Source organism: Delphinus delphis, chromosome 11, assembly GCF_949987515.2.
Source record: "Delphinus delphis chromosome 11, mDelDel1.2, whole genome shotgun sequence".
In the NCBI taxonomy this organism is placed as follows: domain Eukaryota; kingdom Metazoa; phylum Chordata; class Mammalia; order Artiodactyla; family Delphinidae; genus Delphinus; species Delphinus delphis.
The window spans coordinates 94454463-94469848 of NC_082693.1; the positions used below are offsets into that span (position 1 = coordinate 94454463).

Below are 15386 nucleotides of genomic sequence, written 5' to 3' on the forward strand. Positions count from 1 at the left end.
GTGCTTTCAAGGAAGCGGGAGCTGTCAGCCCCTGCGGGGAGTCATTTAGAATGAAATATTCTGTGATTGTGGCCGTTAAATGGAACATGACGTCATGACGCCAGGGTGGCCCTCCGGCCGGAGCGGCGGTCACGCGCCGGGCGTGACGTCAACATACTGCGCCCCTGTGGGAGGAAAGCCCGTCGAGCAGCGCCGGCCGGAAGGGGAGGGACGCCTGGCCTGGTTTCCGGGCGACTCAACCCTGCCGGCGGCGGCATCATCGTCAGTTTTCCGCGTTTACTTCCTGAAGTGCAAGCGTGGCGGTCATGCCTTGGATACTCTCGGCAACTAAGCTTGTTCCCGCGGTAGCAAGCGCCCGCAGCCTCTCAGGTTAGACTCACCTCCCACAGTGTCTCCTTCGGGGCTTGCTCTGAGAAGCCTGAGGCGCACCAGAGGGGTCCAGGTTGGTCTGAGGCGACCCCTGCTTCAGTGGACTCTTCTGCTGGGGTCTCCACTCCCAAACCCCCTGTGCGCTCCTTGGATTTCTTCTCTACCCCCTGTCCCTGGAAAAGGGTGGGCCCGGGGTTCTTTCTGCAGTTGAGGTATTCTAAGAGGTTGAAATGACTGCAGAGAGAAAAGGGTGTGCTGTCTTCCCAGAGGGGCTGTCTTCAAAGTAACTCGGACTCATGGAAGTTGTGTCAGTTATCACACTTGCCCAGGTGACACAGTGTCTCACATCACGTAGCTCTTGTTTCTGTTAGGTTAACTTACAGTCGGATTTTCGTGTTTTCAAAGAGTAGACGTGAGAGCTGGCTGCAGAATGTACGGGAAACACATTTTAGTAGTACACATCTTTTGAGTAGTTCCTCTCAGAAGAGGTAATATTTGAAAATACTCCTGAGGCTTTTTATGTCTGAAAGCCTTGCTCGAAAAGGCAAGGTAGTAAGTCAGGAAGAGAAAAACAAATACCGTATATTAACGCATATATGTGGAGCCTAGAAAAATGATACAGATGAACTGGTTTGCAGGGTAGAAGTTGAGACACGGATGTAGAGAACAAACGTATGGACACCAAGGGGGGAAAGCCGCGGAGGGGTGGGGGTGGTGGTGTGATGAATTGGGCGATTGGGATTGACGTGTATAAAATGGATGACTGATAAGAACCTGCTGTATAAAAATATAAATTAAATAAAATTCAAAAAAATGAAACTTAGAAAAAGAAAAGGCAAGATAGAGTAGTCCAGGAATGGGGGGCGGGGCATTTTTTTAGGGTGTATTCTGTCGCAAGCAGTGAAGATGAAGCTTGATCGGTGAAAGCTGAATCGTCTTTCAGGCAGATCTGTCGTTGGATCATATTTTAGTTTTGGGGGCCGATAGGTGAACAATGTGTGAGCCGGAGCATATGGTATTTGGCACGAGTGTTAAGTCTTGACATGTGTTTTTTACGTTGGTATACCTGAATTTATTGAAAATGGAATGGTAATTATATCAAGACTTACTTCTTACTCTAGAAAGTAAAATTAAAAAGTAATCATTGTTAAGTGCACAGAACTTGCTCTTTGCTTCTAACACTTAAGTTCCATAAAGCTGTCCCTCTCCATGGGAGTAGGTGAATAGATACGCAGTTAGTCAGTCCTTTTTTTTTTTTTTTTTTTTTTTTTTTTGCGGTACGCGGGCCTCTCACCGCTGTGGCCTCTCCCGTGGCGGAGCACAGGCTCCGGAAGCGCAGGCCCAGCGGCCATGGCTCACGGGCCCAGCCGCTCTGCGGCGTGCGGGATCCTCCCTGACCGGGGCACAAACCCGTGTCCCCCGCATTGGCAGGCGGACCCTCAACCACTGTGCCACCAGGGAAGCCCACAGTTAGTCAGTCTTGATCACAGAGGCCATAACTTGTGATTTAGAGCTGGAACCATTCTTTGCTTGTAACTTTTTTTCCATTTGTTGAGGCTTTGTGTAAAACCTGATTAATCAAAATTTAGAGCTAGGTACTGGATTATACACACCAGTGTCCTGGAAAAATGTAGTCATTATGCTTCATTTTGCTTCAGTGGAATAAGTAAATTTAACCACTTCTCATATTAACATCATAATATACATATATAGGCTTTTTGAATGAATGAATGATCTCCTTGGATCTTCACAAGTCCAGTAAGTTAGAGCAAATATCATTTTACTGATGGGGAACTGAAACTAACACGGTATCACAAGTAACAAGTCAGGAATGTTAGTTGTATGATTCCCATCTAGTCCTTTTTCTGTTATACCTCTGCTAGGTCTTACTCTGCTTAGTAGAGTCCTTTTGGACCTTTTTATTGAGCCAGAAAGAATGTATCTTCATTCAGTAACTTTTGAGTTAGCAGTCATTGTGGGTGAATCTCCACTTCCCTGGAGTTACAGTCTAGTCAGATGATAGAGAAGCAACAAATAAATGAATATATATAGCAAAGGATGGTAATAGAGTCTTGACTCAAGTGACATGGGAGCCCAAGAAAGGCAATAATGTGTTGTAAGTATGTTATTCTGGGATTTTATAAAGTTTTAGAATTTGAAAATTCCACCGACTTTAGATGTTCATAAATAGAACTTCAAATGTCTGTGGTGCTCTTGGGTGCTTTTCCTTAGGAAGACTCTGGGAACAGGGTATTGAGTACCATAGGTAACTTCCTATTCTGTGAAAGTCATGCATTCCTAAAGTGAAAATGCTTTGGCTAATTAAGAGTGTGATTTCATTAGTTGTGATATAGTTATTAACACCTAGTCATTTGAGAAAAAGCAAAATAAAGCATTAATGATGCATAAGTAAGTTTTATATTTTAAAAGACTAGATCATTTAAATATAAGTGTGAGATGAGGAAGGGAAATATTGAAAACATTAAAGAATAAGTAGAAAATAATTTTTAAAAGCCTGTTTGCAGTTAATTCTGTTAACATTAATTGAGCACCACATAGGAGAACTAAGCACACACAAAAAGTTTCTACCATCATGCGAGACGGACAAAAAAGCAAGTAATTGTGGGCTTCCCTGGTGGCGCAGTGGTTGAGGGTCTGCCTGCCGATGCAGGGGACGTGGGTTCGTGCCCCGGTCCAGGAAGATCCCACATGCCATGGAGCGGCTGGGCCCGTGAGCCATGGCCGCTGAGCCTGTGCGTCCGGAGCCTGTGCTCCGCAACGGGAGAGGCCACAGCAATGAGAGGCCCGCGTACCACAATAAATAAATAAATAAAATAAAAAGGGCAGAGAGGGGCAAAGAGGAAACGTGGGCGTGACTTCAAAGGTTAGGAGAGTTGAGACTTGAAAGAAGGCTTAAATTCACCAAGCCAACTAGAGTGATGGAGCCATCCTGGCAGAGAGAATGAATGCAAAGGCCCAGAACTCTGAAACAGAATGACTGGTACAAAGCTTTGCATCATTAATAAGCCTGGAGCTTTTTTGAAATATGTTGCTGGGCATGTTAGTAGCTGTTACACCAAAAGGGTTCTGTGGTCAAATAAGTATGGGGAATGCTGCATTTTATAGTGCTCATAATAGACTATTTCCATGTCTCTAAGAGGGAAATGTCTTTGACATTAATTTGCAAAATGTATTTGACCATGCAGCCCTTTTTCTCTGGTGAGTCTTGAACTGGTATCCCTTTGAACACAGTTTGGGAAAAGTTGGGCTCAAGCATGAGATGTGTAAGAAGACACATGATAGAAAGTCAAGTTGGGAAGAAAGCTGGTGGCTGGCTCGTGGAGTGTCTTGTATATTATGTTAAGCAACATTGAACTTTTTCCTCTAGGCAGTAGGAAACGAATAATTTTAAGGTATTGAATAAGATTAAATCTGAATTTTTAGTTATCTGTTAAGAATAAAATAAAAAATGGACCAGAGGGCATGTTATTGCATTCTCAAATTTTCAGAGACACTGGTTTTTGCTTTTGTTGAAAAATTGCATTTTTTCTAAGTCTGATTAGTCCCACATGTGTAACAATAAATAAATTCTACTAAATGTCACATTTTATATAAGTGGCATTTAAAATACTCTGAGCTTTTATGATTTTATTTTCTGTAAATAAGCATTAAATGCTAATTGTCCCCAGTCTCTCCTGTAGAATAAATGAACTTTCCTCCCCACCCACCTACCAACTAAAAATCAAACAAAACAAGAGCTCACGCTTTATTCTAGCAGTCATTTAAAAATAGTTGATCCTAGGGCTTCCCTGGTGGCGCAGTGGTTGAGAGTCCGCCTGCTGATGCAGGGGACACGGGTTCATGCCCCGGTCCGGGAAGATCCCACATGCCGCAGAGCGGCTAGGCCCGTGAGACATGGCTGCTGAGCCTGCAGCATCCGGAGCCTGTGCTCCGCAACGGGAGAGGCCACAACAGTGAGAGGCCCGCATACCGAAAAAAAAAATAGTCGATCCTAGAATTTTTTCTGGTTTCAAAATTTGTTGCATTGCTATATATCACTGAACTATGTTTTTCGAAAGGTGGTTGGGTTTTAAGTGCTACTAGATTATTTGCTCCTATCTTTTAGTCACATTAAAATTTATAGTAATTATATTTCTAAGATAAAAGATTAATATGATCAATAAGATCTGTTAAAAAAAAAGGAAGAATTCAATGACAGGGAACATGCAGGATGCAAGTCAACGTAGGAAATTCTTTTTTTGTTGCTTAATAAATTCGGGTACTTGAATGTAGCACATCCAAAATTTAACACCTCCAGGCCTATCTCAGATTAATGGCACTTCTCTTCTTTCAGTTGCTAAGGCCAAAAATCCTGACTTCTGTCATACCCCACATCCAGTCTGTCAGCAAATTCCATTTGGCCCTACCTTTAGAATATATCCAGAGTCTGATCTCTCTTTACCACCACCGCCTCCACCACCTTGGCCAAGCTACTGCAGTCTCTGGCCTGGATTGTGGCAGTAGCCTGCATTTCCCTGCTTTTACCCCTGCTTACTTAGAGTCTGTTTTTAATGACGGCAACCAGCACAGGCCTGTTTAAGTATGTCAGATTATGTCACTCTTCTGCTCACAGCCTCCATTGGCTTCCTGTCTGACAATTATAACATAGTTCATACTGTGATCTAGCAGTCCCTGCATAATCTGCTCTTCTGTTACCTTTCTTACTTCATCTACTTGCTCTCATACTGGCCACACTGATCTCCATGTTCCTCAAACACACCTTATACAGTCTGCTTTAGGGACATTTCGCTTGCTAGTCCTGCTGCCTGGAATCTTCTTTGACCAAATATCCACATGGCTAACTCCTTCATTTCATTTAGATCTTTTTCCTGGCTACCTTAGCTAAAATTTCAAAACTCATTAATCTTTGCTGTTTTCTAAATTCTTAGTATCACTGTTACCACAAATTCATCTTTTTCTAACATACCTAATCCAAACAGCCACTCATCAGATGTTTACAGTCCTGCTAAATACGTTAAAAACATAATCTTAGTGTGGTATTAAACAAATATTGTCTGCAAAACTCTAACAGAAACACACAAAGATGGTGTGATGAATTGGATTGACATATATACACTAATATGAATAAAGTGGATAACTAATAAGAACCTGCTGTATAAAAATATAAATAAAATAAAATTTTAAAAGAAGAAGCACATAAAGAGCTGTGTTCAAATGTTATATGAACATTATGTGTCTGAAGAGTCAATTTAATGATTCCTTTTAGTTGACTTCTTCTTCTGTACCTCTTTATGCTTCTTTTTTTTCCTCTTACCACCTTCTTTGAGTCCTGCTGAGAAAATAGAGGGATTCCAGTTGCAAAAGTATATTGAGATACATGTTTGGGGCTGCAGGACTTCTTTGCCATATTTATCATAAATGTCCCGTTTTTCATCATTTGATAATACCTCATATGCCTCAGCTACTTCTTTGAATTTTCTCTCGGCTTCTTCTTTATTTTCTGGATTTTTATCAGGGTGCCATGTAAGTGCCACTTTTCAATAAGCCTTTTTAATGTCCACAGGTGAAGTATATCTCTGCAATTCTAGAACTTCATAGTAATCCACTATGTTGTAACAGATGGTTGGAAAGGGGTGCTCAGGGTAGTGAGAACCGTGGTTTCCTCTCAGCTTAGGCTCTGCTGGTGATGGTGGTAGAGGCAGTGACTGCAGATAGGCACATTTTTACATTGAAGACAATGTTATTACCATGGACCACTGCTAGGACACATTAGGATACTGATTATATGGCAAGCAGAGTTACAAGCTTATGTCAGGGAGGGCTGCATTGTGGTGTCATTATGGGGTTGGGGTAGGGACTAGACCTTCCAAACAGAGCTAGTCCAGAGTCATACCAGACCATCCTTAACCCTCTGGACTATTTCCCCTATATTTTCCTGGAAGCCTCAAACAGTGCCTTATAAACCAGTGGGAGCTGTTGTTTATGGCCACAGCATACCTCTTGCATAATATGACCTCTGGGTTACTGAGCTTTAATAACTTACTTCTCAGTTGTTCCATGTTTTGGTTTGAAAAAATGAAGAATTTGTGAACTATGAAAAAATAATCAAGCACTTGACATATTTATTTATTTCAACCTTAGTAAGTCATTGTATTAGTCCTGAGGCTACCATAACAAATTACCATGAACATGTCTGCTTAAAACAACAGAAATGTATTGTCTCACAGTTCTGGAGGCCAGAAGCCCGAGATCATGTGTCAGCAGGACTACACTCCTTCCCGGGGCACTAGGAGAGAATCCGTTCTTCCCCTCTTCCAGCTTCTGGTGGCTATACATATTCCTTGGCTTGTGGCCACATCTCTTCTGTTTCTGCCTCCGTGGTTACATTGCTTCCTCCTCTTCTGTCTCAATTCTCCCTGTGCATTTCTCTTACAAGGACACATGTCATTGGATTTAGGATCATCCCAGATAATGCAGGATGATCCGTTCATCTCAAGTTCCTTAATTACATCTGCAAAAACCCTTTTTCCAATTAACAGTCACAAGTTCTGGAGATTAGGATGTGGACGTATCTTCTGGGGGCCACCATTCCAGACACTGCAGTAATAAAATCATTTTAGTGCACTGAGGCAAGCTTATTTTTAATGGAATAGGGCAGCAAAAATAACAGTCACAGAAAGAATAGTATTTAGTGAAATTTCTATATACATTATACATATATATGTCTGTATATACTAGGTTACTGTGTAAAATATATTTCTTACTGTGGGTCTTGGTTTTAAAAATTTGAAAGCCGCTACCTAATATAACGGCTTTATTTCACAGGTGAAGAAATAAGTACAGAGGAGTTATGTAACATGCCAAGATCATGTAGATAGTAGAACTAAACTAGAACTAGCACTTTTTTCTACTATACCATGCTGCCTTTAATTCTTTCTCTTAGATTGCCTTCTGGAGTACATGCTTATTTCCTTCATTTTTCTCTATGGTCGCTTCATCTTTCTTTTTTTTTCAACTTTTTTATTATGGAAAATTTCAAACATATACACAAGTAGAGTAGTATAATGAACTCTGATGTACCCATCACACAGCTTCAATAATTATCAACTCATGGCCAGTCTTGTTTCATTCAAATCCCCATTCATCCTCTCCGCAATCCACCCCACCCCCATATTATTTTGAGACAAACCTGAGATCATATCACTTCATCTGTAAATATTTCTATTTATATCTCTAAAAGCTAAGTTTCTTTTTAACATAATCACAACATCATTATCACACGTTAAAACAAATATTACTTCCGTAATACCATCAAATATGCAATCACTGTCCCAATTTCCAGTGATCTCATAAATATAATGTATTTGTTTTACAGTTTGTTGCTTGAATTGGGATCCAGTTAAGGTTCACATATTACAGTTGGTTGATAATGTCTTTTAAGGCTTAATCTATAGAGTCCCCCTTCCATACCTTACCACCCCTACCTGCCTTCGAATTTATGTGGAAAAAGCTGAATTGTTTGTCTGGTAGTGTCTTTGTTGATTGCTTCCCTGTGGTGTCACTTAGCAGGTTTCTCTGTATTTTTGTAAATTGCTTGCCTCATCTTTGTTAAGCTTTCAACCTGTGTAGACTGGGCATATTCCTTAATATGTATTCTGTACATTTTCTAAAGACAGATTCCAGGAAATACTTAATATTTTGTCCTTTTTCTCATTTTCCACTATTCTTAACTGTATTTTCATACTGCCTGGAAACCTGTACCATTTTCTCTGTCTTTTTAATCATTCAAGAAGCTATAATTTTTCTCAATAACCCTTTGTAAATTTAATTCAAAGTTAATGTTTAAGACTTCTTAACTCTCCAAATAGATACGCTGTCATTCATGCTTTATAATCCCTACTAAAACCTTTAACTTGATCCAGACTTACCGCGTTTTGCTGTGGTAGTGATTGTATGTTCACGGGGAGATTGTACAGTACTAATTGTATTGTTGGGATTTAGCAGAGAAGACTTACTGAGTGACAGAGTAGAGGGATAAGAGCAAAGATTTTGAAGTTAAGTAAAACTGAGTTTGAATCCCAGCTTCCCTAGTACTAACTGTGTAACATTGCACAAATTACTTCTCTGAGTCTGATTCCTTATTTGTTAAAAAAAAATAAAAAAGAAGGCGATGATAATGCCTACCTCACGTAACAGTTAAAAATCTAATTCCTTAGTTTGGTGTACAAAGCCTTCAATGGTTTGATCCTTACCTTGCTGATCTTTTCCTCTCCCACCAGCAGCAACACTGACCTGAAATTCTCTTTCTATCCCTTTTCCCTCTACACGCACACATGGGCACATGTGAATGTGGTGCTTTCTATGCCTTCCCTTTCATAATCTCATTCATGATACCTTCAGCTCCCCTTGTCACTTTCACTGACTAATTCCTACTCAGAGTAGGCATTTCTACTTCTGCAGTCTCACACAAGTGCCTGTAGTGTGCTTCTCTGTTCCCCAGATCACTGTGTCCTATCGTCATTGTACCCGTCCCACAGCGTTGTGTTAGTTTTTGTGCTCTCAAAAACCTTGTGTATGAATCCACCACTGCGTTCACAATGTAGTATTGCTCTGTCTCACCTCCACTAGACTGTATGTTCTTTCCAGACCAGGACAGATAGTCTTGTGTTATTCTTGTGTCTTTCCCAGCATGTGCCAATCACACACTTAATAAATCTTGCTGAATGAATGCTAATAATATTACTTCTTATGGGCTAAATATGATTAAGCATTTTTCAGATATTTCACTAGCTCTAACATTCCAAGATTAATGAGATAAGATGTGCATATTTTCTCAAACTTCACATATTCTCAATAAAAATGTTAATTCTCTTTTTCTGAATTTTAGGACACAGCATAACACTACCTCAATGAAATACTTCCTACCCCCTCCCCTGCTTTTGTTTGTTGTCTTTCTTCTGTTCCCATAGCTCCTATTCATACATTAATCATACTGTATGTATATATACCTCTATTATATTCAGGTAGACTAAAGTCACTAAAGGTAAAGATAATCTCATTTCTGTATCCCTAAGGCCCAACACAGGCTCTGGCTGGCCCAGAGGAAGGACCATATAAATACTGAAGGAGATACTAATTTGCATTTTTCTAAAGCATCCTACTGCTGGAGGTAGATAAATGTGTATATACTGTCAGGACTTTCTAGGTACACTATTCCATTTCATCCTCTTTATCTCTCCTTCAGGATGCATGTCATGTTCACAGCGAAGGTACTCCCTGCAGCCCATCCCAGAGAGGAGGATTCCAAACCGATACTTAGGCCAGCCCAGCCCCTTTACACACCCACACCTCCTCAGACCAGGTAAGGCCTTTTAACTGTAATGACTGTCTCTCTCTTTAGGGGCTTTGTCTAGAACTGTGCTATCCAATAGAATTTTTGCAGCAGTGGGAATGTTCTAGAGCTTTGCTGTCCAATACAGTAGCCACTATACACAAGTGGCTACTGTACACTTAAAATGTTGCTAGTGCAACTGAGGAACTAAGTTTTTTAAAATTTTATTTTAATTAATTTAAATTTAAACAGCTACATGTGGCTAATAGTACTGTATAGACAGCACCATCTAGAGCAATAAATACGATTAGCCTTATAATTCAGAAGTATCAGTGAAAAGTATGTATTTCAAGATGTTTTTAAAGAAAAATTCTGTTACTTTCTAAAACATGGTGTCTAGAACTGTGTTCTAACTATTGATTCTTTGTGAACTACTGTGTTAAAGACATTTTAGGAAACATTTTTCTTGAAAGCATTAAATGCTCATGTCAATATTAAGAAAAATATTTTTATATAGGTTACACAAGATTTCCAGATGTGATTGTCACAACTTTGAGAAGTGATAACAGTGATAAAGGTGATGCAAAAAGTTGATAAAGGTTTACTTCACTAATTTTTTTTTTCTACTTTAAGATTCCAGCGTTCCTGCTGGAAGATGTGTTATCATTATTGTTCAAATTCATGCCTAAGGTTTTCTGTTTTGTTTTGTTTTTTTAAAGACACTTAAGGGATGAACTATGATGAATGAGTATCATTCCAAAGAGGTAGGCAGGGTAAAACCAAATGCTTTGGAGAAAAATCAGTCAGGTTTTCAAGGGAGATTAATTGTTGCTTCTGCCATGCGAAGTTAAATCTGTATTTACTGTGTAAGCATATATATTAATAATCTAAATTGCCTCTGGAAATATGTTGCTCTTTCACTGTCTCCACTCAGTGAATGATACCAGTGTGTCTCTCAGTGAGGGCTTCCTTTTGCTGATTCTTCATCAGACTGGAATTCCTGCTGGGAAGTCGGCTGAGACTCAGGAAATGCAGCTCACCACTGAAACACACAGGAAATCAGAGTTTTTCAAAGCTGTAAGGTAAGCTTAATAGCAATACAGTTGATATTAATTTAAGTATTTCTCCATCCAATCAACCTACCTGTAGCTTCAATTTAATACTAAGTTTTACCAGCTTTGAAAATTACTGATTTCTCGTGGTGAGATACTTTTACATGGTGAGCTGCATTTTCCAGGCCTTGAAACTAGTAATCATATTGTCAAGAAGATGGCCTCTGTATCTAGACTGTTATTTGTGTTATGTGCATGTTAACTATGTTAAAAATGAATGTAAATAAATACACACATACAAGTTCATATATATACATATGTTCATATAAACTATGGGGGAAAAGGAATACCTATCATAATTTTTTTTTTTTTTTTTTTGCGATATGCGGGCCTCTCACTGTTGTGGCCTCTCCCGTTGCGGAGCACAGGCTCCATACGCCGCAGGCTCAGCGGCCATGGCTCACGGGCCCAGCTGCTCCTTGGCATGTGGGATCTTCCCGGACCAGGGCATGAACCCGTGTCCCCTGCATCGGCAGGCGGACTCTCAACCACTGTGCCACCAGGGAAGCCCACCTATCATAATTTTTATTCTCCTGTACAATAGGGATTGGGGTAAGTGAGAAGGGATAAAAGTAGATAGAATTTTAAAAGAGAATTATCAGTGTTAAAGAAACCACCAGATATACAATAGCCAAAGTGTTAATCACTTACCTTTCTCCACGTAGAGAAGCAAAACTTACAGAAGTGTTAAAATAATTGAGGGGTGGAGGAAGAGTCAATTATTAAGAAAAATTAAGAGGCATTTAATACTTTTTTTAAAATCTCTTTTACAAAGCCAAGGTCAGTTTGTTAGTTTGGGGTTTAAAAGTATGTTTCTATTATGTGGTTTGCTCCAAAAGGTTTCATGTTTGGAATATTTCCCCAGTACTTGCCAGTACTTTAAACTTTTGGAAAATATCTCAGTCCCTTTCCTAATTATTATACAAGTTCCATATATATGATAGACAAATTAGAGAATACAGATAGGGCTTCCCTGGTGGCGCAGTGGTTGAGAGTCCGCCTGCCGATGCAGGGAACACGGGTTCGTGCCCCGGTCTGGGAAGATCCCACATGCCGCAGAGCGGCTAGGACCGTGAGTCATGGCCACTGAGCCTGCGGCGTCCGGAGCCTGTGCTCCGCAATGGGAGAGGCCACAACAGTGAGAGGCCCGCGTACCACAAAAGAAAAAAAAAAAAAAAGCTCCTGAATCACTTAACTCATTCTTGTCATTGTGTGAGAAAACCAGATAATTCAGGGCTTTCATGTAAATAATTACTTTGATAGGGATAATGGTCATCCCTATAAATTTTACTCTTTCAAGATCCTACCTGGCTTTGTATTACCAGGATGACAACCTCTTCAAGTGTAAATTATTTATTGTGGTAATAATTATAACTAATATTTATATAGTGCTAACTGTTCTAAGTATTTCATTAACTTATTAAATCCTCCTGACAACTTTGTGAAGTGGGTGCTATTATTATCTCCACTTTACAGATGAGGACACAGGCACAGAACAGTTTGGTAGCTCTCCCCAAGTCACTCAGTAGGTTGTTAAGCCAGAATTCCAACTCAGCAAAAGTCTGAGTCCACAACCACAAAACAGCACATAACACCCATGCCAAAGAATACTATATGGGAATTTTTTTAAGTCTTTTTTTTGATATAATATTTTTGGTAAGAAGAAATTCAAGTGAGAGAAGTCTTGATGTAAAAGGTATTTCAGGGGCTTCCCTGGTGGTGCAGTGGTTGAGAGTCCGCCTGCCGATGCAGGGGACACGGGTTCGTGCCCCGGTCCGGGAAGATCCCACATGCTGCGGAGCGGCTGGGCCCGTGAGCCATGGCCGCTGAGCCTGTGCGTCCGGAGCCTGTGCTCCGCAACGGGAGAGGCCGCAGCAGTGAGAGGCCCACGTACCGCAAAAAAAAAAAAGGTATTTCAGCTTTAGAGAGTGGTATAGTCATCCCTTAGTATCCTTAGGGGATTGGTTCCAGGACCCTCTCAGATGCCAGAATCTGCGGATGCTTAAGTCCCTTACCTAAAATGGCATAGTATATGACTGCAATCCATGCACATCCTCCCATATACTATAGTCCGTCTCTAGATTACTTATAATACCTAATACAATGTAAATGCTATGTAAGTAGTTGCTCATGCACAGCAAATTGAAGTTTTGCTTTTTGCGACTTTCTGGAATTTTTTTTCCAAATATTTTTGATCTGTGGTTGGTTGAATCCCCAGATGCAGAACCTATGGATATGGAGGGCCAGCTGTACTTATTTTTTTAATGTGATAAAATTTACATTAGGTGAATTGCACAGAGCTTAAATATGCAATTCAGTGAGTTTTGACAAAGGTACACCAATATAACCCATACCCCATTCAAGATATAGGGCATTTCCGTCACCCCAGAAAGTCCCCTCATACCCTTCTAGTCAGTCCCCACCTCCATCCTTAACCACTGCTCTAGTTTCTATCAACATGATTGTTTTGCCTGTTCTTGAGTTTCGTGTAAGTGGAATCATACAGTATGAACCCTTTCTGTCTGGCTTGTTTTGCTCAGTATATGCAAATAAAATCCATTGAGAGTATTTTAAAATTATTTATTTGATCATTTCATTTTTTTCAGAGAGGTCTGTGTTTTACTTTATAAAGGAAATGTTTATTAGCTTTTTCTTTACCCCCATTTTCCAACTACATAGTAATAGATCATTTTATGCACTACTTCCTTATATACAATAAAAAACTCCTAATATTAAACAGAATTCAAGGACACTGCTTCAGGCCACGTTAAAATCCTAACCTAGTTAGTTTCAGGAAATAATTAAAATACATACCTAGATTGTAGCAAAGATTTGCATATTTCCATCCATTTTCTGTCTTCATAAAACTTTTCCTCTCTGGGTTTTCTGCCTGGCTGATAAAATATGAAGAACATTTTTCTTATTCTCTCGAGAGGTCCAATCCTAGATGTCCTGGAAGAGCTTTTCTTCTTGGCTGCACAGTCTCAGGATTGATTGTGAGACTTTGTTATTTACAGAGTCCAGATTGTGACATCTAGGCATTTGATTAATTAAATAACTTGTTAGAGTAGCCCTTCTATCCTTAATTGACTCCACATGACAAAATACTGACTTTGCTTCTTAATACTTTACAATTTGACAAAGTTACCAGAATGTCTATTCAGATGCAGTTTTGTCTGAAGAAAGTCAGGCTAGATAGACTATAATGGTTAGTTCTATGATCAAAGGCCATAACAACTGCCAGGTTTACCTCTAGGGTTGAAGTTCATTGCTTTATCACACTTTTTTTCCCTCCTTCAGTTGATAAGGTGTGTTTTTCCTTGGTTAATTTTTCTGTTGTGATGAAGAGTTCTTCGAAATTTCAGAAGTTTGGAAGCATATAGTTAATGGTCACTGTATAGTGTTTACAATTAGTAAGCTTGGGAAAATGTAGTCAGTGTTTTAAATAAATATTTCTCATATAGTCATTTGTATGAAATTAGATTCAGCAACGAGGAATGCTTTGAAGGGCGAAAAAGGTGGTTTTGCAATCCTGCTTTGATTTTTAAATAATTTTATCTTTTTTTCAGAAGTTACTTCCTAATATACATATATGTATACTCTGTTATTAATGAAAATGAGAGATAACACATTGATTAAGATCATTAATATTGTGAATTTTCTTATTTCCAAAGTTTTTTTAAAAACACAATGAATTGATTTTTTAAGTTTAGTTTTATTACATGGACCATAGCTGGGAAATGACCAAAAGCAAAGCACAGGATAGGGACCAAGTAAAATGACAAAAAGGAAAAGTTGGATAATCCACCAATTATAACCAGCCTCTGCTTTTAGAAAAGAGTATTTGCTGCTTGGGTAAATTAGGAAATTTCCAATATTGAGTAACAGTGGCAGACTTAACATGAATAATTATCAGGGAGATAAATAGTTAAGCTGTTCTTGGGCTCTGGTATAAAGTTCGATATTCTACCCTAGAGCCCCAGGGGACTCTTAGCCAACTCAATCCTCAGAGAAAGAAATGTGATGTGAGCTTTTCTAGGACCAACTCTGTTGCTTTGCCTGGCCTGTAAGGCCCTCTCTTATTTATCTCTTTTGTTTCTTACCAATTTTGTTAATAAAAATGTAAATTTTTATATTGTAGGTAAATAAAAGTTAAATAAAAATTTATTAATGGGATAGAACTACAGAATTTTCTGGAGAGATAAACTATGCATAGGTAAAACAACTAGACAGTTCCAAAGTAATCATAAACAGCTGAGTTGCATGTACTGCACATGAGTACTAAGAAAACTCGAAGGACTTTGATCCACTAATTTCTCTCCTGGGACTATCCCACAGAAATAAAAGCAACAGTACATAGGGCATTTAAAAGTACCCTATGTATATAAGTAGAAAGATGTTCATTATTGCAGCAAAAAGCTGAAAATAATATGAATGCCCAGCAGTATGGAAATGGATCAGGAAGTTATGATACATTCCCCCAAGAAATAATATGGAGACATCAAGCAGAATGAGTTGAAGTTATGCTAAATGAGTTGTTGGGAGGGACTTCT

The 15386-nt window shown here is 39.4% G+C and overlaps 1 protein-coding gene across 4 annotated transcripts in view; it reads left to right on the forward strand.

The window, feature by feature from the left end:
- The first annotated feature begins 234 nt into the window (after positions 1–234).
- The window catches only part of XPNPEP3 (X-prolyl aminopeptidase 3), a 62383-nt gene continuing 47231 nt past the window's right edge, over positions 235–15386 (forward strand). For 2 of the 4 annotated variants that reach the window (XM_060025722.1, XM_060025721.1), the window contains exons 1-2: positions 235–369; positions 9635–9751. In XM_060025722.1, coding sequence (XP_059881705.1) covers positions 306–369; positions 9635–9751 — 181 coding nt within the window. In that variant the 5' untranslated portion in view covers positions 235–305. Of the gene's footprint in view, positions 370–9634; positions 9752–10655; positions 10804–15386 lie in introns of those variants that run through there. The other 2 variants (XM_069541213.1, XM_069541214.1) reach the window with 2 other exon arrangements.